Here is a 22,623-nt window from a genome sequence, read left to right as displayed (position 1 = left end):
AAAATAAGACACGTCTGACATTAATATGAACAAAGATTTATAACAATAATTTTGTTCAAATCAAAAACAAGCCACAAAAGTTCAACCATGTTTGGTGCATGGAAAAGAACAAAGCCTGGAGAAAGACAGGCTACATGAGCATTTGATGTGCGAGTTAAAAGAAAATTGCATTTTCAGAAAGATCGCTTGAAGGAGCAACACAACACAGGGGGAAAAAAAATAAAGCTTAATTAGGACAGGCCCATTATCAGCATCCTCACATTCTCTCAATTGGGCAATTAAAGAGATATTGCTCTCATTCATATTCCTTCCTGTTTTTTTTTCTTTCAAATACCTCTTGTGGAGCCATAACCTTAGCAGGTGGAGCAATGTTCTTGGAAGAACAAACAAAAGTAATAGGAGCAGAAAAACTATCAACACACTCCCATATCACAGATTGTCAGTTCTTATAAAATCATTGAAGAGAAAGTTCTATGTCACTCAATTTGGTTCGCAATGACATTGAAATCAAACTGAGGTGCTTTGAGCACAACAATAAGTGCACTTCTAATTTTCAAATGCGCTCTTATTCTCTATTGTGCCTACAGAAATGTGTCTAATTGATCATACTTTAAACTGAATGGGCAATGATTTTGATTTAGTACCCCTCGCTAAAACTATAACACACACATACACAATATGAGTGTTATTTGTTAACACTACAAGTAAAAATACAGGCTGGTGAGAGGTCATGGTAGTTGAAGAAGCACAGATTTTCGATGGGGCCAGCTATGAACCTCAGAAGTACTTAATGGGCAATTTGTATAAGATGTCAGAGTGTTTAGAGTGAATTGCTTGGTGAGGCTTCAAATGAGAAGTCTAAACCACGGCTCCTTAAATTATCCTGTCAAAAGTAAAGATGCTTTTTACACAAGACTTAGCCGGAGGCGAAAAACACCACTCACAGTCCATATAAACACAATCTTAACATGACAGAACATCTAAGCGATTGTTCCTTCAACTGGCATAACTACAACTTTTTAAACCACTATTGGTCACGTCGTTTTATACAAAACTGTAAAGCCTGACAACTGGTTCGATGCCCTGTTTTTTTATATAGTCCCAACAGTAGACAGTCTCGAAAGCTTATTAAAGAAGGCATGTGTGATTGTTTTGTGCCTCGCAATTCTTCCTTCAGAGAAGTCTTTCCTTGTTTACTGTTTTTGCGTTTGACGTCTTGTCATTTGGTCAACCTTTTTTTTTTTTTTGACTACTTTTTGACTGCCCGCCTTGACAAAGGACACAATAGCACAACCCACTGAAGTGATAAACAGCCCAATGTGGCATTCTTGCCATGATTTTTCATTCTTCCTTCCTATCTTTTTAAGATGGTAAAATAAATTCAACTGCCATAATAGTTAAATGCAGTCAGAGTCTATTTATTGTGAACCAAATTGTTTTGTAGTCAAAACAATTTAGCTACAGTACAGTGAAGCTATGGTACGCCGTTCAGGAATAAAATTAAATATAAAATTATTTATTATTGTCAAATATAAATGTACAACAGTGCAAGACACATGACACACATTCAAGCATGACGTATACTCAACTGCATTTAATTTATTAATAATATTTGCAATAAATAGTTCTTCATTAATTGTTACTTGTACAAATGACCTGGACTAATATGTAAAACTTGTTTTTAAAAAAAACAACAAAAAAAAAAAACTAATAAAAAAAAAAAGAAATAATAATAATAATGGTTTAAGCCATGGCCTTAAAACAAGTGTACTACATGTCTGTGAGCTGTATGGAAAACTGAGTTATGGTCCGGAGTGCTTGTTTGTGTTTGGATGGACCTTGTGTCAGTCATTTTATAGACACTCGCTAATGCCCCTTCACTCCACCCCTATCTCACTCTGTAATCGGCAAACACCCAGCGCAGCCAGATAATTCTTCTGGGAATAAAAATTCACTCACTTAAAAAAAAAAGAAAAGAAAAATTAACAAGAAACACAGTAAAACTGTTGGAGTACTTTATGACTGATGAAGGGGATGAACTTGGTCACAGAATTAGCCATGTTGCTTCCGGTATGTAAAAACAATCTGTATAAAACTTGTTTGAACTGCCAGTTTTGTATAACAAAATCAGGCAGACACATTTTCAAGCAGCTTCCAAGCAGCTGAATACCTATCTTTTAGCTAACAATGTGAACTTGCTAATACCAGGGCTTAGAGTTCAAAATAGTTTATTACAAAGAAAAAAGGACAGTGACTGCACTCGTGAACATCCTCATAAATCGTTATCAGCCAAATTAGTGTTAAAACTTGGCTTTCAAGAACAATTTTGCTTTATATGCTTCAAATGTACATAGTCGTATTCCTTGTTCCGTTCGATTACTCTGTCTGTTCACTGCATACGTCATGCTTTTCCATGCAACACAAGAGGATTAATCATAGTCTGTTCATCTAACAGTTGTTATCTAAAAGTTGTTAGAAGAGTTTACCAGTTGTCAAGTTTTATTAAGCTGGGACTTAATCAGAAGCCCAAGCTGTTTAGAGACAGGCTCCTACTAGCTGCCATAAATAATAAAGCTGTACGGTATCTTAGTCCGGTAAAAGGCATATCTATCTTAAATTGTTTTTTTCCAGTGTCAATACTATGCATGCAAACATTTAAATATGTTTTTCTCCCTCATACATATGGCAAAAAGTGATGGTGGAAGTGTGGTTCATTACATAATCTGTTTGATACACTGAGCTTTAACAACTAGCAGTAGGTAGTTTACTCTACCTCTCAATATCGGCATGTATGTTGCTTGGAGCATGAGAGATGGTGTTGCCAGGTGTGTGGTTTTTCCACAGAAATCGGCTACTTAGTTTTTTTTTTTTTTAACAGTGTCCTACATTAAATGCATCATTACTTTATATTATGTATTAGCAACAGTGTGAAGTGACTTCCATATGCACTCCTCTTGATCCTGTTCTCATAATGATCCCTTTAAGTTACTGCATGAATGTATTTATGTCAGTGAATTAGTCTGTTCTCGTATACATTTTTATCTGACAGTTGATGCTATTTTTGTGCTGCCACAAATGGCGCAAATCCGTTGTGTAGCCATTTTGTTTAGGTGCAAACCAATTATTTTGCTTCTCTGTTCTGTTGTTATTTTTGTGGCCATACATTAATGCGTTACACTAGCGTGGGTGGAGCAGCGCAAAAGGAGGTGTGACATTCAAAACTCACTAGCACAATGGGATTTTCAGACATTTTAGTCAAAAAATGGCCTCTCTTAAGACAAATGCAGACATAAGACACTATTTTCGTATTCAGAGTTGGTCAATGACTCAATAAGTTCAAAAGTTATATCAATATTTATGCAGGGAAAGGTATCTATATTCATAGCAGGCTTGCACAGGTGCCTAAGCTGATTTTCTGATCGACCTTTTCAGATAATTAAAATGACTTGTGTGCAGTTCAGTTCTTAGAAGTTGCCAGATTTGTTCTTCCCTCACTATTTGTCATTTCGATTTGACTACTTCATCCAATAAACTAACTAGGTGCAACAAGCTCAATTAGTTTAGCCATAACAATTAAGAACAAACAAGTCCAATTAAACGCCAATTACACCAAAAGCTTTCATGAAGTATATTTCAGCAGCATTTGACTTCTGTCAAATTTACACATCACACAAGGTCAGAATATGTCTTGCATTGTAATGACTTTCATATTTTGTGGAGAAATGTATCTGTCAGACCTTTAAAAAGCATGTTTGCTTGTAATATGTTCAGATAAAATCCGCACACATGTGGTGACTTGATGAGCATGCGGTTCCAAGAAAGTTTGTTCATAGCAGGAAACCATGTTCATTGTGCAGCTTGTGAACTCTGTGACATTCTGTCTCTATTCATCATTTAACGTCTGCACGTGTTCTCATAAGTGCATTTATATCTCTGCATTAGGCTGATATCTGTATAATTACCCCCTTGCATTTGGAACACTGGAATTTAAAATAACAAAAAAACACCATATGCACAATCATTTGAGGGTCTCCACTTTTCTGACACTGCTGATAAAATATCAATACAAAAGCTAGCAACTAAGAAGACAGAAAATATATTTGCAGGAAGCTTGTCAACCAGATGGTTATTTCTATTATTAAAATCTGTCTTTATGACAATGTTACTGTGCTGCAGATGATACAACCTGATTTCGAATTACATAGTCCAGTCCAAAATACAGTATATAATCATATAATATTTTAGGTGAAAGAACTATGTGATTTAATACTGCTTGTCCACTGGGCTGCTTTCATCTTGTATATTTCGAGTGACCATGGTCATAAATACATCACAAACACATACTACGTCAATGATCTTCAACAAATCTCTCACGCTAAGAATCACATACATGGAAAATGGAATACATTCTAATTTTATATATATATGTATAATATATATATGTGTGTATATATACACACACATATATATTAACAGCATATCAGCTTATATAAATGCTTTCTGCATTGTTTACTTGTTCTGTCATTTCTCTGTATACAATAGGCAGTTTGGCTATATCGCACATTGCCACAGCTTCCTAATACGTTTAATCTGTGTTCATTTTTTAGCCAAGAAAACCAGTGCCACTGTTTCAAAATCCCCAAATCCCCGCACTGCATATACTGTACTTTCTTTTCTACACAGAGTTAGGAGAGACACTACTCAGCGTAGCACAGATGAGGCTCAAGAAGGAAAGGCAGCTTGCCATTTAAGCATTTTTTTAAGCAGGGAATAAAAATAATATAAATAATGGAGGTTGTGGAATTGCAGCTGCATCCATTTGTAATGATTTTGGGATGAGGCATAAAAATGTGCGTTCTGTCCAGAGCTCCTCTAGATTTCTTGTCAATACACACCACTGAGAGGGTTTGTTTCAACACCATGATTGCTCATCACTTTTTTGACTTCTTGTCATGTCATTGACTCTACATGTTTTTGTTCGCAGAAATTATCAGGGTGTTGGACTCACATTTCTCAAGAAGAGGAAAATTGGGCATGGACTTTTGTAGTGCACTCTACTCAATGTGTGAACAGATGAGTATGCCCTGCCAATCTCCTCTTCAGTACTGAACACAACAAATACAACACAACCCCTCAACAGGATTACACTTCTCCTGAAAATAGATTGCCAGTTGCATTTCACCAAACCACTATCTTTAGTTTAGGTAGCAAAATTACACCTCCATGTCTAACATGCAAGGTCAATCATTTCAGGGTTTGTTTTGGGGATAACCTTTTTATCTAGTTAAATTAGAACAAGACCTAGGAAATCCCAAAGTCCATAAGCCAACAATTTAGCTACTTAGCATGACTTGCAGAAATTACACTGGTAGGAATAGTTCACCATTACCATGAAAGCAACATCTTCATCCTCTTTCCTGAAGACTCCTCTTTTGCCTAAATTCCCATCTCAAATGATCCCCAGTATACATCTGTTATTTGTTTCTGTTTATTATTATTATTATTATTATTATTACGTTAAAATATTTTTATTTATTTGCTCAAAAAAACTTCCAAATTTCCATAATAATAATAATAATAATAATAATAATAATAATTCATTGTTATTATTCAATGAGCCATCAAGCATTACTAAACAGAACTATTAACGACTGATAGTAAAGACAGTTAACATCATTACTTTCTGTATCACTAAGCATATCTTAAGCTGTTATGTATTAATATATGTGATTTAAGAATCCTGTAAAGTAAAAGCAGCTAAGTACCGCTTAACAACTTAATGATGTCTGCAATACTTATTTGCATATTGAAATTATCTTAACTAAAGTCATAATTTATTCAATAGTAAATATACTTTATAAAGTTCAATTGATGCTATTTTACTATTTCAATTTGAAAATATAACTGATATTAGTAAATAGTTGTGTAATGACTCTTTACATACTTGTCAAGCCTTCATTTTGCTAAAGGCTTACATCTGTTGACCCAGTCCATGGTCTTTCATGCTACCATGCTACTTGCTACTTCTTGCTACTTAATCATTATTAATGATGTACTTTTAGAACACACATCCTTTCAGGGACACTTTATAATTGCTTAAGTGTTTTAAGCATTAGATGATCAGAATGCACTTCGCGAACTTGACTAGCCATTACTCAATTATCATAATAACAGCACCTAATAAGCATTACTTAACCATATGTGTATCGGTCTGGGAAAACCTACTGGATATTGCTGAATTCTAGCAAATGGAGAAAAAAATTCTGGTTATGGCTAAAACTGGGTTTTTCTGCCTTTTTAATCTATTTTCTAATCCTGACTTGGTCATCTGCCTGCAAAGATCATATTGGGTAAAGCGCCAGTTTAACAAACACAGCAGTAAATGCAGTCAGTCTATTTTCTCACACAGTGAATGTCAAGCTTTGATCGAGTTGTTGGATAGCTATGTGCTGTAGTGAAATGGATATAAACCAAATCAGTCCAGTTTGTAATAAGATACTGGCTGTCAAAATGTCTGTGATGCTCCTGCGCCACACGGTATTGTACTGGAGATGGTATTGTATCTACAAAGGCAATTTTCTCCTTTTACACTTTTCGATGTAACCAGATTTTCAAATGCTAGAACTTTACCTTGGTGTAGAAGAGAAATAAATTTCAGTTTTTCCAAACTATATATACAGTATGTCATATACACTCACAGAGCACTTTACTAGGGACACTATACTAATACTGGGTCGGCCCTCCAAAACAGCCTCAATTCTACATGGCATGGACTCCACAAGATGTTGGAAACATTCCTTTGAGATTCTATGTTGACAGGAACGCATCACACAATTCCTGCAGATTTTTCAGGTGTACAATCATGCTGTAAATCTCCCATTCTACTACATCCCAAGAGTGTTCTTTTGGATTCAGATCCGTTGACTGGGAAGGCCACTGAAGAACACTGAACTCATTGTCATGTTCATGAAACCAGTTTGAGATGATTTTTGCTTTGTGACATGGTGCATTATCATGGTGGAAGTAGCCATTAGAAGATGGGTAAATTGTGGCTACGAAGGAATGCACATGGTCAGCAACAATATTCAAATAGGCTGTGGCATTCAAGCGATGATTGATTGGTATTAACGGGCCCAAAGTGTGCCAAGAAAACATGCCCCACACCATTACACCACCTCCACCAGCCTAAACTGTTGACACAAGGCAGGTTGGGTTCATGGATTCATGCTGTTGGGGTGAAATTCTGACCCTACCATCTGTGTGCCTCAGCAGAAATCGAGATTCATCAGACCAGGCTAACTGTCCAGTTTTGGTGAGCCTGTGCCCACTGTAGCCTCAGCTTTCTGTTCTTGGCTGACAGAACTGGAACCCCATGTGGTCTACTGCTGTTGTGGCCCATCTGCCTCTGAGATGTTCTGAGATGTTTTTTTCTGCTCACCACAGTTGTACAGAGTGGTTATCTGAGTTACTGTAACATTTCTGTCAGCTCAAACCAGCCTGGCCATTCTCCACTGACCTCTCTCATTAACAAGGCATTTCTGTCCACAAAACTGCCACTCAAAGGATGTTTTTTCTTTATTGCACTATTCTGAATAAACTCCAGAAACTGTTGTGCGTGAAAATCCCAGGAGATCAGCAGTTATAGAAATACTCAAACCAGCCCGTCTGGCAGCATGCCACGGTCAAAAACAATAAGATCACACTTTTTCCCCATTCTGATGGTTGATGTGAACATCACTCGAAGCTGCTGGTCCATATCCATGATTTTATACACTGCACTAGTGCCACATGATTGGCAGATTAGATAAACCATAATTATTCCCATTTGTAATTGTCAAAACATCACTTTAAAAATTCATGAATGCATAAGAGTGATAAGCAACTCACTAATATGTTAAGTAATCCATAAATAAACATCAACTAAAACTCACTGTAAATTTGAAAAATAAGCTGCTTAGTTAAAAATTAAGGCATCACACAGAGCAATAATCAGTAATTAATTATAACCAACCAATGCTTATTTATCATTCTTATGCATATATGAGGCGTCATTAAAAGGATATAAAGTGGGGTGCAAAAATCTGAGACCATATTGAAAATCTGGGAAATTTTTTTAAAATTTAAAAGTGGATATAAACAGAACGTTTCCACTGAAGCACGTGTTCTGATGACATGCCAGTGGATTCGATCTAATATGGATCATCAGGTTCACAATTTGTGGAGTCTGTCAGCTCAAGTGCACACTGACATTAAAGAAAAAGCCTCAAACCACCCCTTTATCTCCAAGATCCTAGTAAAGGTTGTAGCACATCTGTTATGCTCATACCTACATAGGAATAACATTCATGAAATGTATCAGTCAGGATTTAGGCCTCATCATAGCACAGAGACAGCACTGGTAAAGTGGTAAATTACCTACTACTGGCCTCTGATCAAAGTTGTGTCTCCTTGCTTGTGTTGCTTGACCTTGTGCAGCTTTTGCTATCACTGATCACATTGTTCTCCTTGATAGACAAGAAAATGTTGTTGGCATTAAGAGAACAGCCCTTCACTGGCTCAGGTCTTATTTGACTGACTGTTATCAGTTTGTAGATGTAAATGGTGACTTCTCAATGCATACTAAGGTAAAGTTTGGTGTTCCGCAATAATTATTTAGGATAATGTTAATTACTAGGATAGCCTTCTGTCATCTCAGAAATATTGCTACATCTAGGCTGGATTATTGTAATGCATTACTGTCTAGACGTTCAAGTAGGTGCATAAACAAGCTCCAGTTAGTCCAGAATGCAGCAGTGAGAGTCCTTACTAGAACCACATCACCCTTTACCATATCTTATTCACCCTGCATTGGCTCACAATCAAAGTTGATTATAAAATGCTACTACTGACCTATAAAGCACAGAATGGTCTTGCACTGCAGTACCTGCGCGAACCTTTGGTCTTTTATGATCCGCCACGCCTACTTCAAGGTGCAGGCTATTTGTTGATAGCTCATAGTGAAGGCTACAGCAGGGGGCAGAGCTTTCCCTTACAAAGCCCCACAGTTATGGAACAGCATTCCAATTTGTGTTCAGACAGAGTCTCAGTGTTTAAGTCTAGGCTGAAAACATATTTGTTTAGTCAAGCCTTTGTGAATAGTTTTTTTCTTAGGCAAATGAGCAGAGGGTTCTAGAGGGCACAGAGTGTTGTGGTGAACTGGGATGTTTGGATGTTGTTATACCCCCACCCTCCCACTCTCACGCACCTACTCATGTTTGTTGACGGTGGAGTGGCTGGCCTCTTTATGTCCCAGGGCGCCCTCATGTCTGTGTTACTTTCTGGCTCTCCCTTTTAGTTATGCTGTCATAGCTAGTCTTCCCGGAGTCCCTGTCTGCACTCTGCACACAATTACCTGACATTTAGCATACCTAATAATCTTTCTTTCTTTCTCTCTCTCTCTCTCTCTCTCTAGCTACACATGCTCCTCCTGAGATACCAGTGATCCTGACCCCTTCTGCTCTCCGGACCTGGCTGATCCATCCTGACGCCCTACTTCTGATTGGAGTTTTCATCACTTGGAAATCACTCGCTGCTGCTGAGGATGGCCCCACATGGACAGTCTAAAGATACATGAGATTACTGTGGATGCTACCACTTAGAAACCATGAAGATGGCTTTGGACTGCAATTGATATGAACCATTTTTGCTACGATGGCTTAGGACTAGAACTGCTATGATAGCTTTAGGACTGCAATTGCCATGAACAGTTTTGCACTCAGGTCTCCATCAGTGAACAGCTGATAACTTCAACAAAACAGTCTTCATGAGGAAACTATAATGAATTTCCTGGTTACACAATTGCATTTTTGAACATGTAGTACACAATCATAGAAGGAATTTTATTTATAATTGCACTATCTTTTGTCAACCAGATGGGGATGGGTTCCCTTTTGAGTCTGGTTCCTATCAAGGTTTCTTCCTCATATCATCTCAGGGAGTTTTTCCTTACCACCGTCACCTCTGGCATGCTTATAAGGGATAAATTTATAAATTTAAAATGTATATCCTTAATTTTTATACTTCTGTAAAGCTGCTTTGTGACAATGTCCATTGTTAAAAGCACTATACAAATAAAACTGAATTGAATTGAATTGAAAAACCAAATTCTAAGAAGTTCTGAAATTCACGTAAAAATTTCTAAAATTCTACTTTAAACAAGTTGTTGCTGATAATATCATTTGTAATGAAAACCTTTGTAATGCCAAACACAAGCATTTTCTCTAGTGGTCTCAGACTTTTGAACCCCACTGTATGTTTTAGACTGGACACAGTGAGGAATAATTATGGTTTATTCTTGGTTAAATAATAAACTATTATTGTAACTGAGCACTGGCTAATCAAATTCACGTAACACTCACCTTTGTGTACATTCAAAGAGAAAACATTAATGGTTCGTGTGGTATGGATATATTCAAAATGAAAAGGAACAGAAAAAGCATGAAGACCATGGATCATGTCCGCAGATGTTGGCCAATAATTCAGGCTAATCAGTAATATCAAATTCTAACAAAAAAAAAATTTAAAAAGGAAAAGCTTTATCACGGTACATTAGAACATTTATTTTAAGGTGAGCAGCTTCAGTTACATAAGGTAATTTACGCATAAACACGACTCACATTAAACCACTTCAGCATCTGTTCCTGAGTATATACAGAAATTATGTAAGCGATGCAAATTCTAGAATGTACATAAGGAATATATTATTTCGATAAATGTCTGAGGGTAAGGTATCTGTAAAGCACTAAATTCATAATGAGTTTACTGACTGATATAGAGCTACAGATCAGGGAAAACATTATTCAGTCCCAGAGAAAGAACTGACAACCATAATTTAGGCATAATGGCAAGAGGTATTATTTATTTTGCAATACAATACAGTTTGAAGGCTATGCAGATGGGCTCCTGGGTCCACAGCCTCATATTTCTGGCATTATGTCCAAAACAATATCTGTTGGCTTCACAAAGAAAAAAATCCCTTTTCTCCATAATCTCATAATCATTCTTTATACAGTTTAAATAGAAAGCTGGAATAATCCAGACTGACCTTCTCAGGATCCAATGCTGTGATGACCCACACGCAGTGGGCGTTGTTCTCATACTGGACAGGGTAGTTCGGAGAGGTGATTACACCTTTGGGACCTCGTAGGTTCGATCCACATGTTCTTGCTGTGGCAGTGGCAAAGAAACAAAACAAGAAAATAAGTAATTAAGGCAGGATCAAATTTTGATTTCACAGTATAATTAATGGAGCTAAAGGCCCTATTTTAACGTGACTACATTTGTTAAGATACAAAAGTAACAAACTCTGGAAGCTGAGCAAAGGTCTATTTTGGGATCAGGTTTAATAAAAGCACCTTAGCCAAAATTTGTAAGTCTAATAAATATCAGTTTCACTGACAATATAATTCAAATCAGTGGCCTATAAATTTCACACTGTTATAAGAACAAATATCAGTAAAAAATGAAGTAAAATAATTTAAAAAGCCTTGACAAAAAGGACAACTGATGTCTTTTTATGTTGTACAAATTGCCTATTGTTCCATAAGGAGTAGTAACAGTTCAACTGAGAAGGTATAAATAGACTATATGGCCAAAAGTTTGTGGACACCACCGCACCCATCTATCTGTGGGACTTAATCAAACTGTTGTAACTGTTGAAGGTTATTATTCGGAATGTTCAGATAACGTACTATAAAAAGATACAAATACAAATAAGAGGAGCACTATTTTTTTTTTCTTTTGAAAGCTTTCCAGAAAGGTTCACATGGCATTTGGATAAGACTAGAGATGTACATCAGCACATCCTGTGGGATGCGACAAATAAAATTGCACCAGCAGGATAAACAAAAAAGAGTATGTTCATTAACATGAGTGTACTGTATTCATTTATTCACCCTTAGTAAGTACTTGGTCAAGGTCGTGGTGGATTAAATTAGGCCACTAATTTTTCATATTTTTCATAATTCTGAACCGTATAACACCCTATAGCACCGCGCACTCTAACGCAGTTAACAACTACTCCTCATGTGCACTGTGACTTTTATTTACACTAATCATTAAGTGAACAAAACATCAGCTTTGTACTATTTATTAATAAATACATCTTGAATTATTTTAAGTCACATCTCAGCATTAGTGGCTGTCACTTCTGATATACCACAGAGATTCTTTTTCCTCCAACGCTTCTTTTTATACTTCTCTCCTATTCTGTAGAGAGGTATTAACTGCTCTTTGTGTTTAGTCAGGGATTATCTTTGACAACTTAAAAGAACAGCCTGGCTTCTTTACTATCTGATTCTCAGTGGGCCAACGCCAGGGCTTTGGAAATGTGGAGTGTAAAAAGATTAAGTTGGAGATATGGTTTGAGGACATTCTGAATGTACTGTGAAAATAAAGCTGCATATATATTTTTTTAAAAAAAAAAAAAAAAAAAAAAGGTCAAGGAGAAGCAATGCAATGCAACACGTCAACACCTCTTTGTAACACATTTTTTAAATAATTCATCAGCATAAAAATGTAGCCTTTCTCTTGCTTGCTTATTTGCAAACTGATCTTACACACGTCTCTGAAAACAGATCTCTAAAAACAGAATGTTTGCTAATTAAGCGACAGCCAGTGTGTTGAACGAGCAGACGAAAGGCGCTCATTCCTCATTTACAGGTCTAAAGCCTGCGCTATAATTAAGTCTACAAAATCTCTTGAGATCACCAGGAATTCAGGACGAATTATTAAATGATAAGGCTAAAGAGTTTAACTTTCCGTTTGATACCTGCAGCCTTCAACTTAACCTTGGAAAGCTATTATTATCTTTAAAGAGGATACTTGGTGATACAGAAGCAAATAGTGTCTCTCTCAATTAACAATGTGTAAAATTGCACAAAATAACAAAATATAAATGTTACATACTATATCTGGGGGGTTAAAATACAAACTTATTTCATTTTGATTAATGTTTTCAGGAAGCCTGTGTCCTCTTTGCCTTTCAAGACAGGAACAGGTTTCAGCTTAAACCTCATAAGTAAGTGTTTTTCTTGAATGCATCAATTAGGAATTATGATATAATACTAATTTTTTTAATCACATAGTCATAATATAGTCATATAATCATTTAGGACATGGAAGGCAGCGCTATTTCCAAATTATATTCCCAAGTTTAATTTTTTCACTTCAGAAAAACAAAGTGAGCACAGCATTCAACAATGAAAAAAAGAAAGAAAAGAAAAAACAGTTATATCATCACTGATATAATTGAATTTTTCTTTCATTTCATTTTTCATGCTACTTTGTCATTTGTATCATTTTATTCTGAGACACTTACAATACTTGAGACAATCAAGAGGAAATGGACACTCATTTCACAAAACAGATAGCTGACTACTACAGAAAATTGCCTGCTCTCCTGCAACACACAAGCAACTCCAAGAAACTGGAGAGACATATTAGAGACCAGGAATGCTCTTTTTTTTTTTTTTTTTTTTTTTTTGAGAAGCTGTACCAAGCACAAAAAGGTTAGGCAAGTACTTGCAGGGAATTTTTCCCTCTAAACTCATGCCTTTACTTTTTACCTTTAAGCTGGAATCTAAATGATAACATCTCAACTAACTCAGTTATTCCCCTTTCGGCAAACTCATAACTGTCTACGAAATTTTCAAGCTGTCCTTAAAGGTCCGCATTTTTATAGTAATAGTGCAAATGCAAGAACAATGAATAAGATCATAACATTATTTATGCCAGGCAATTATGGATAAGCAGGGCAAGTCTTAATGAAATAACATAAAATAAAATAACAAAAATAAATAAATAATAAAATAATAAAATAATAAAAAATAAAATAAAATAAAATAAGAGGTACGGTTAGAATGCTTCTGCAGTGTCCAATCAAATCAGCTTCTCTCATTCCTTTTATAAATAAAGTGGCATTGTGACAACTGACATCATAACTGATGCACCACTTGATTTCACTTACAGATTTTATGTCAGTGTTTTAGTGGTAGAAATAATGCCTGAATGACTTACTTTACAACTAAACTTTTTCTAACTTTCATAGTTTGCATGTCCACAAGGTAGGGCTTGCATAGCTATCATACACAGATTCAGTATATCATACACAGATTTAACACATTTATTGTACCAACGTATTTACCTTTGTTGTTAACAGTGTAGCCTAAAAAAAGAATTGTAGCTGGACGGTGAATTTGTATCCCGTACTCTGGTACTCTAGGAAGCGCTCTTTCCTACCAGCTGTCATGAGAATGCATGATGCCTCGGCCCAACGAATCACAGGACAGAATCCATTCATATACAATTAGATCCAAAACTCACCAATTATGACCACTTGGCTGTTGTGAATGTCTGTGTGAGGACGTTTTCTACACCTTGTCATGTCTCTTGCATGGATGTCTTTTGCACTGTGTGTGATTTGTTAATGTGTGTCGAATGTCCAACTCCTGTTTATATGATGTGTCTAACTTAGTCTATTTACGTAGATGAGCCAAATCATTACAACCACCTGCCTAATATGCTGTTGGTCCTCTGAATGCTGTCAAAACAGCTCCCACCCCCCGAGGCATGGACTCCACAAGGACTCTGAAGGTGCCCTGTGGTATGTGGCACCGAGGCGTTAGCAGCACGTGCAAGGTGGAGACGCTGCGGTTTGGACTTGTTTGTCCAGCACATCCCATAGATGCTTGGTCAAACTGAGATCTGGGGAATCTGGAGCCCAGGGCAACACCTTGAACTCTTTGTCATGTTCCTCAAACAATTCCTGAACAATGTACGCAGTGTAGCAGGGCGCATTATCCTGCTGAAACAGGCCACCGCCATCAGGGAATACCATTGCCATTAAGGGGCGTACCTGGTCTGCAACAATGTTTAGGTAGATGGCACATTTCAAATTGACGTCCACACAAATGCCCTGACCCAGGGTTTCCCAGCAGAGCATTGCCCAGAGCATCATGCTCCCTCCACCAGCCATCCACATGATGTAAAAGAAAAATGGGATTCATCTGACCAGGTGACCTCCTTCCATTGTTCCAAGGTTCAGTTTCGACACTCCCGTGCCCTTTGTAGGCACTTTCAATGGTGGACAGGGGTTAGTATGGGGACTGCGACTGGTCTGCAGCTGTGGGCGTGATGCACTGTGTTGCGACACATTCCTCCTGTAATCATCATTAAAGTTTTCTCTGACTTGGGCCACAGATGTCCTTATGTCAGATCGGCCCAGACAGGATAGGATTTTTTGCCCTTGCACATCGATGAGCCTTGGGTGACCGGCACCCCTTTGCTGGTTCATGGTTTGTCCCTTCTCGGACCACTGTGGGTAGGCACTCACCACTGATGACTGCGAGCACCCCACAAGACTTTCCATTTCAGAGATACTCTGAGCCAGTCATTTAGCCATCTATTCCAGACCTTCACATTCCTACAAGATATTTAGTGTTTTAGCTCATCTGTGTATTATTCGTACAAAACGTCTTTCCATTACATCTTTTCTAACGCCCAAATTTACCCTCAGGGATCAATAAAATACATCTGTCTAGCTATATCTTTCTATATAATTCAAGTGCAGTTTGAAGCATTCTTTGCTGCACAAGTAAAACAGCCTAAAAATAGAGATGCCTTGACACAATTTTGCTTTAATTATGGAAACAATGACTAGTCAACTAATATTTTTTTTAATTAATGGTCAACTAGTAAAAGTTAGCAGTGCAACCCCTACCACAGGGCAGGTCTGTAGATATACATCACCCCCTGCCCAAACCCCTGCTCAGGATCTGGCCTAGGAGTCTTCTACAATATGGTCTTCTTAGGCATTGCATCATCAGAAACATTCACCACAAAGATAACTTTAAAATATGAGCATGTATTACTCAAATCTCTATTTCTGCATCTTCAGCTTATATTTGAACTCTTTCCTCAAACCACCGCTTACAAATTTACCATTTGTCAGAGTAAGCAAAACTTTAATTAAACTTATGCATTTAAATGAGGTTTCTGTCCAGGTTAGTGTATTTGAGAGATGCAAAGGGAGGCACGGTGGGTAGGTGCTCAAAATGATAGAGCATAATTAAAACAAACATCATGTCTAATTAATTTGTTAGACAGATGCCTTGAAAATACAGAAAAACAAAGAATGAATTCTTGTCTGAAAATCTACATATCTATCTATCCATATATATATATATATATATATATATATATATATATATATATATACACACACACACACACACACATATATACATACAAAGCAAAATAAACTTTTGTTTTGTAAAAGCTTTCGAGAATGCTTCAGTTTAAAAATGAAGCAGAAGTTGATAGGAACTAGTTAAGGTTAGACCTTCTAACCTTAGGTCTGGTTATCAGGAATTATGTCCAAATTCCATTGAAACTAAGTGTATCTCAAACTATTCAATTTTCAACTTAAATTTTTATTTGTTAAGTTTAAGTTGCTTCTAAGTTGAAAATGAATCATCATGGTATTGCAAAAAGCATTTTATGTAATTATTTCATTAAGTAAACACATGGAGTTTAGCTGTGTAGTCACACACACATAATATTTAATTAGTAGTATTTTCATATCTACTACTTGGTAACTACTCTCACTGGTAAATTCCCTGATAATTTATTTCTAAATTTATTTCTAAATTTATTTAAAATAATGATTCATGCACAAACAAACAAAAACATTACACAGCTAGATATTACATTATGAACAGAATAATTGTCGCCAATTTCCCATCTCGGAGTGTGAGCATGAGAGCTGCTTTCGCTTGTTTAGTCCTTCCTGTGTTTTTGTTTACATTTTGAACATGTCAATCTTATTATTGGTTAATTATCCTGATGTGTTCAGCTGTTCTGTGTTTCACTTCAATTAGTTTGTCTATTTCTACCTTTTGTTCCTTTGTCTCACCACAAACATTTGTCGAGAATAGTTGTGCATTACTAAGCCTTGTTTATTCTGGTTTTCCAAGTCTTGCTTGTTTTCACTCTGGATTATGGATTCCCCTCTTTTGATGTTGCCTTCCTGTTTTTTGACCCAAGCTTTGGACATTGATTATGATTATTATTTTGGATTGCCATAATAAGTACCATGCTGAGTTTACACACTTGTGTCCTGCCTTCATGAACTGCACATTAGAGTTAAAGTGTCACATCACTTGTGTAACACATAAGTGATGTTTAGCTGTTTTATAGCTAGGTGATAGAGTATGTACCTCTCTGATGTCAAAAGCTTCCAGAGCTAAAACACTGGATTGTACAGTCTTCCTCCCCATTGGTATGCACTGCACATCTCACTTAACAGGATCTGACAGCATCTTTACAGAAAGTGTCTGCTCAGGGCCGCATTCACACTTACTTCGACAGATTGGCCTGTGGTCACTCCAGGCGGCCAGGGTCTCCGTCACTCTTTGGCAAGTGATGCTCTTTGATCCCTGCAGCACATAGCTGTCATCACAAGAGAACTGGATGCTGGCTCCAACACTAGAGTGGGTTTGGAGAGAAACAAAGTGGAAAAAAAGAAAAAAAAAAGCAAACAAAACAAAAAATGATGACCGTCAGAAAGCGACCTGCTACACAAAGCACTGTAGTTTCTCTCTTGTCAGTCATATAAATAGGTGTAAGCAATTCAATTCACAAAGTACTTGTATCAGCAGCTGGACCTTCACTTTCCAGTCAATAAACCTACCTCACTTGTTCTCTCGATATTTTTTTTTATCTCAATAGTACAGCCAGTTTCATTACAATAGCATCCAAAAAAATCCCAAGCTTGAGTCAGCTATTGAGAGCTGTTTTTTTATTTCACCATTTACCAAAAATTAATATCATATTTTACTCACTTGATACTTGATCTAACATGACGTTACATGAAAAAAAGTCATGTAGAGACGTATGATGACTATTTGCAATAAATCATACTGTCGTACAGCCATCTTTCTCTTTCTTGTCTGACCACCATGTAGCTACAGGTATCCTGTCCTCCAAAGCTTGGGAGTATAGCCTCTCATCCTCTTCTACCTTGGTGAGTGCATTTTTATACATTACAGAGCTCAGTGCCTTCTGTTAGCTTCGAGTCGGTTTTATCTAGTTAGCATTTAGAGCCGTGCCGCTGGCTGTACTGCTGCTTCGTAGGCATGATCATGCGCTTTCTCTCTAATTCTCACCATTCCTAGTGGTTAGGAGGGGTGAAATAGAACACAGCCGAGTCTTAATGTGTTAATTTCCAACCCTTCATTTCGTCTCAAAAAGGCTTGAGGGGTTGTTTCAAATATAGTTGAAGTAATATTTAGCAATATTAAAAAAATTACAGCCATTTACAGCATTTATTAAAGCAGTAAATAGGCCATTTCATATAGAATTGATACAGAATTCAAACCTTGGAACCAAAATTTGTCCTGAAGTGTCAGTGTACGTTGTACAAAGCAAACCCCCCAAACCATAAAATGACAGGCAGCTACAGAGTGAGTTCTTTTCAAGACTGTTAACTTTCTATTTTTAGAGAATACAGTACCATGCAAAAGTCTTAGGCACATTCATTTTTAATACAATTTTTCTATAGATGATTATTTTATGACTTCTGCATTAATGAGTCAGTATAAAAACTTTTGAAATTTTAGATTTCAAAACATTACTTTTCCAACAAAAAATTTAATGTTGTAGAAAAATGTTTGTAGGTCAGAAAAGAAAGGAACATATTACATAATACACCACTTTTTAGACAAAAAAATATGATGAGGCCTGTCAGATTTTCCCTGCAAAAACAGACACAAGAGCGACAGTCAGAGACTCCAGAAGAACTGCGGCAGCTTCTCCAAGATCCCCAGTGAAACTTACCAGCTAATTTCCTTATAAAACTGCACTAATTGTACCCGAGACCGCTGGTGCATTTTTAAAAAGCAAAGGATTGTCACACCAAATATTGACATTGTTAGTCTTAGTTTGTTACTATTTGCTACTTTTTATAGTTTATTTTTATGCAGAAGTGTTTAATTTAATTATTTTTGGTGGCATCTTTGCTTTACAGCATTTATATGCATGAGCCTAAGACTTTTGCACAGTAACCATTTTTTCCCCTAACTAATGGGATGAAAATGGTTCCCAATTGAGGACTGCTGGGCCCTGCTGTGACTTGAGTAGCAGTGATAGGACCTGAGCTCCACAAAGGGATCATCTCTCAGTGGAGCTTGAGACCTATTGAGCAGCTTTGACTTTTATGTCCTTAGCAGTGACAATGGAGGATCAAACTACATAATGTCAAACAGCAGGGCTGCCTCTAATTACAACCGTGCCATGAAACTCCCATTACACAGGACAAGTGCAGCAGATAAGAGGAGCAGAGGGAGCACCCACTGGAAGCTGGAGCCAATTCGTTTCCCGTTCTCTGGAATCCCTGGATCTGGACAGATGTCTGCAGTCAATCCTCCTTGGCTTACTGCGTGAAACAAAGAGAAAGGAAATGTTACACATAAAGAGAAAAACATATGACAAAAAAAAATCAGCTCATACAGTTTAGCAAGGCAATATAATGTTGTATGAATTTGAATTCTGAAAATAAGACCTTACAGTCAGAGCACTTAAAAAATGTTGATAGAGCAGCTTAATATGTTTACCAGGGTCAAGAAAAATAGTGTATTAATGATCTACGGCATGTTCAAGGTTTTAAAAAAAAAATAATAATAATCACACTAAATCATTTCTTCATGTTATAACAAGATCAGGGCCATTAGTTTTAATCAAAGCTAAATTTCACTCTATTGGGCTATAAAATCAACCTCTAAAAAAATGTTGTAGTGTGAGCCCGACTGCACTCGCTCCTGATTTCCATTCGGTTTGTTCTTAAATTAAATATTTCATCTGGGAAATGCTAAAATGTCACACCACCTGTTAGAGTGGTAGAATGGGGACTTTTGCATAGAGCTGGGAGCATAAGATTACGAGGAACGAAACAACAACAACAACATTTCCAAGTAGTTTATAGTAGAGCAAAAAAATAAAAATAAATAAAATAAAAACAACAAACTGGCCAGTCTGCAATATTAAAGTGGCTCCTTTAGGCTGAAAGAAGGTGTCTCAGTGTGCTTTGGTGGATTGCATTCACAGATGAAACGCCTGTTCTTTCTGTGGTGACAGGGGATTGAGTGATCAGAGGCTCAAAGGCTATTTCCGTAAAAAAGAGATAGGGAGGAGGGGGGAGGGGGTGCGAGATGGGGTGGAGCAGGGGCTTGTGTGCAAAAATGAATGCGGGAGGGAGAGAAACAGAGAGAGTTAGAGAGAAATAATTTTTAAAAAATGTAAAAAAAAAAAAAAAAAATGCAAAAAAAAATGTAAAAAAAAAAAAAAAAAAAAAGAAAAAAGAAAAGGTCATAGCACACGTCCGTCACATTCTCCAGCTCTCCTGAGCCTGAGCATGTTTGTGTTCACACCTCAGACACTACATCACTCTGTGGCATTGTCCAGGTTCATTTAGTGGCCAAAATCACATTAGGTCATCTCTCGGATTCTGCTTCAGGCATAGAGCACAGAAACAGCCCTAGTCTCCTTCTCTGTCTCTCTTCTCTCTCCCCTTCTACAGCGTTTGGAATTAAATACCACAGCCTCTTTTTTATAAAGTATTCTTAAAGCACCACCTTTTAAATCTAAAACATTTCATATGATAATTTCAATTAAATATCATTTCATGGAAGAGCAGACAATTCTTTTTTTGGGTGCTATAACAAGAGACGCTTCATCATTCTGGCCTGACCTGGAGTCATCAGTATATACTAAATGCTTGACCAATTTTGAAGTAAATTGGTTGATAGCCCAGGGATACAATGTCAAGAGACACTATAACTAAGCATATATCTTTAATATATGTTACACAGTTAATTAGCAGAATTATATTACCTGCTCAGTGCCAGGGTCAGTGTTATTATCAGTTGACTAACCCTCAGCTTACACCCACAGCTTCCAAGTCAAATATAAGCTCATTCACTTTCATGCACAGTCCTATTCATCTAGTCAAGTCTGAGTCAGCACCACTGATCGAGTTCCTGGGGTTATAGCAGTGTCCTGGTCAAAGTCTGAGTATCACAACCTCAAGTGCATGTCAAATCTCAAGTCACCAATAAGCGAATTCAAGTTCATAATTGAATATGAAAATATTATTTGAAATGGAATACTCATACGAATAGAAGGTGCACTATTCATTTTTTTCTCCCCAAAAAGCTTGCCAGACATCTGGTTGAGACTAGAGCTGTGCATCGAACTGGGATCCTGTGGAATGCTGTTTTTTTTTTTTGTTTGTTTTTCATGGGCATTCATGAGCAGACAGATATGAAGTTAATGGGAGCGAGCGAGAAGTCAGATAAGAACCTTGAAGGAGAAAGAAAGACCACATTCATTAATGTGAGTCGCTGCACAATGCATTTACAAGGTTCATTCATTCATCCCTAGTAAATACCTGGTCAGGGTCAAGATGGTTAATTTAGGCTATTAGTTTGTTTATATTTTGGGAAATAGAACTAACTAATGTCGTAGGGAGGTACAAACAAAAATAATGCCAGCATAAGCAGGACAAAAAAAAGTTTTCTAGTTGAGACCAGTTATTAACTCGAGTGATCGAATTCGCAAAACTTCCTGACAGTGCTGACATTAGTGCCTCTGGGCTTTTCCCACTGATTTCTAGGGGCATAGGGGTATGGTTAATATTTTTTAAAAAAAGTATGTATGTACAGATACAGATAGTGCACCTCTACAAGTTCAGTTATTTAAACTGTAAATTAAGTCAGACATAAATCAAGTCCATGACTCCCTGGCTGAACTTCTGTCTGTCTGTACTGTGATTCTAACAGAAGGCCAGAGGATTTGCAAGTAGTGTGTGAACAGTCACTTATAGACTAAAACCTTTTTCATCAACATTCACACCCTTCTGTTTGATGTGGTCTTAACCTCTGATTGCTTTTATACACTTGAAAAGTTGTTCTCTGTGTTCAACACAGGTGTCTATATATCTCTTCTATCCTATACTGGCCTCTGGGAATTTCACATATTGAATAATTATCACATATGTGGTATGTATACTCATTCCCTTAGCAGTCATCCAAGCTCATGGCTGTATGCAGAAGATTTATAATGCTTACCATATGCACACCCTGTGAGACATATTGTATTCTGTTTTACAGGATTTTACATTATGTGCTAGGGAAAACTCCACAGACTTGTTTGCATGTATATGTATTCTACAGATAAAGCAAAGTAGCAAGTTTGTTGCAGTCAGGAGCCTTGTTGGCTACTTCATTGCTACAGAACCTGCTAAATGAAGCAGAGAATCACAAATATTATTGATACAGGATAGTTTGATGTGTAATCTGGTAATTACGGATTTGAGATTTTGTCAGATGTTCATTGGATAAATTTGGCTAGACTAAATTGAAATAAGGCAAACAAGCTATCAAGATGCTGAGGTCTAACTGCTTTATATTTATATTTGCCTCTGACTGTGTATTAAACTGTGTGTATATTTCCTGTCTTATGAGGAACATACTTCAGCTTCAAATGTGCTGTGCATTTTCCCCGCTTTGAACTCATTTGGATGAATGCATT

The 22,623-nt window shown here is 36.9% G+C and overlaps 1 protein-coding gene across 3 annotated transcripts in view; it reads right to left on the bottom strand.

Moving 5' to 3' along the window:
• csmd1a (CUB and Sushi multiple domains 1a) overlaps positions 1–22,623 on the bottom strand; it is a 359,856-nt gene that overhangs the window by 118,274 nt on the left and 218,959 nt on the right. For all 3 annotated transcript variants that reach the window (XM_053232461.1, XM_053232459.1, XM_053232460.1), the window contains exons 8-10: positions 19,390–19,471; positions 17,399–17,523; positions 11,084–11,205 (exon numbers count right to left, since the gene is read on the bottom strand). In XM_053232461.1, coding sequence (XP_053088436.1) covers positions 11,084–11,205; positions 17,399–17,523; positions 19,390–19,471 — 329 coding nt within the window. The remainder of the gene's footprint in view (positions 1–11,083; positions 11,206–17,398; positions 17,524–19,389; positions 19,472–22,623) is intronic.

This window comes from Pangasianodon hypophthalmus, chromosome 3 (assembly GCF_027358585.1).
Source record: "Pangasianodon hypophthalmus isolate fPanHyp1 chromosome 3, fPanHyp1.pri, whole genome shotgun sequence".
NCBI classification, from domain to species: domain Eukaryota; kingdom Metazoa; phylum Chordata; class Actinopteri; order Siluriformes; family Pangasiidae; genus Pangasianodon; species Pangasianodon hypophthalmus.
The sequence above is the reverse complement of the archived record's forward strand: the minus strand, read 5'-3'. Positions and strand labels throughout refer to the sequence as shown.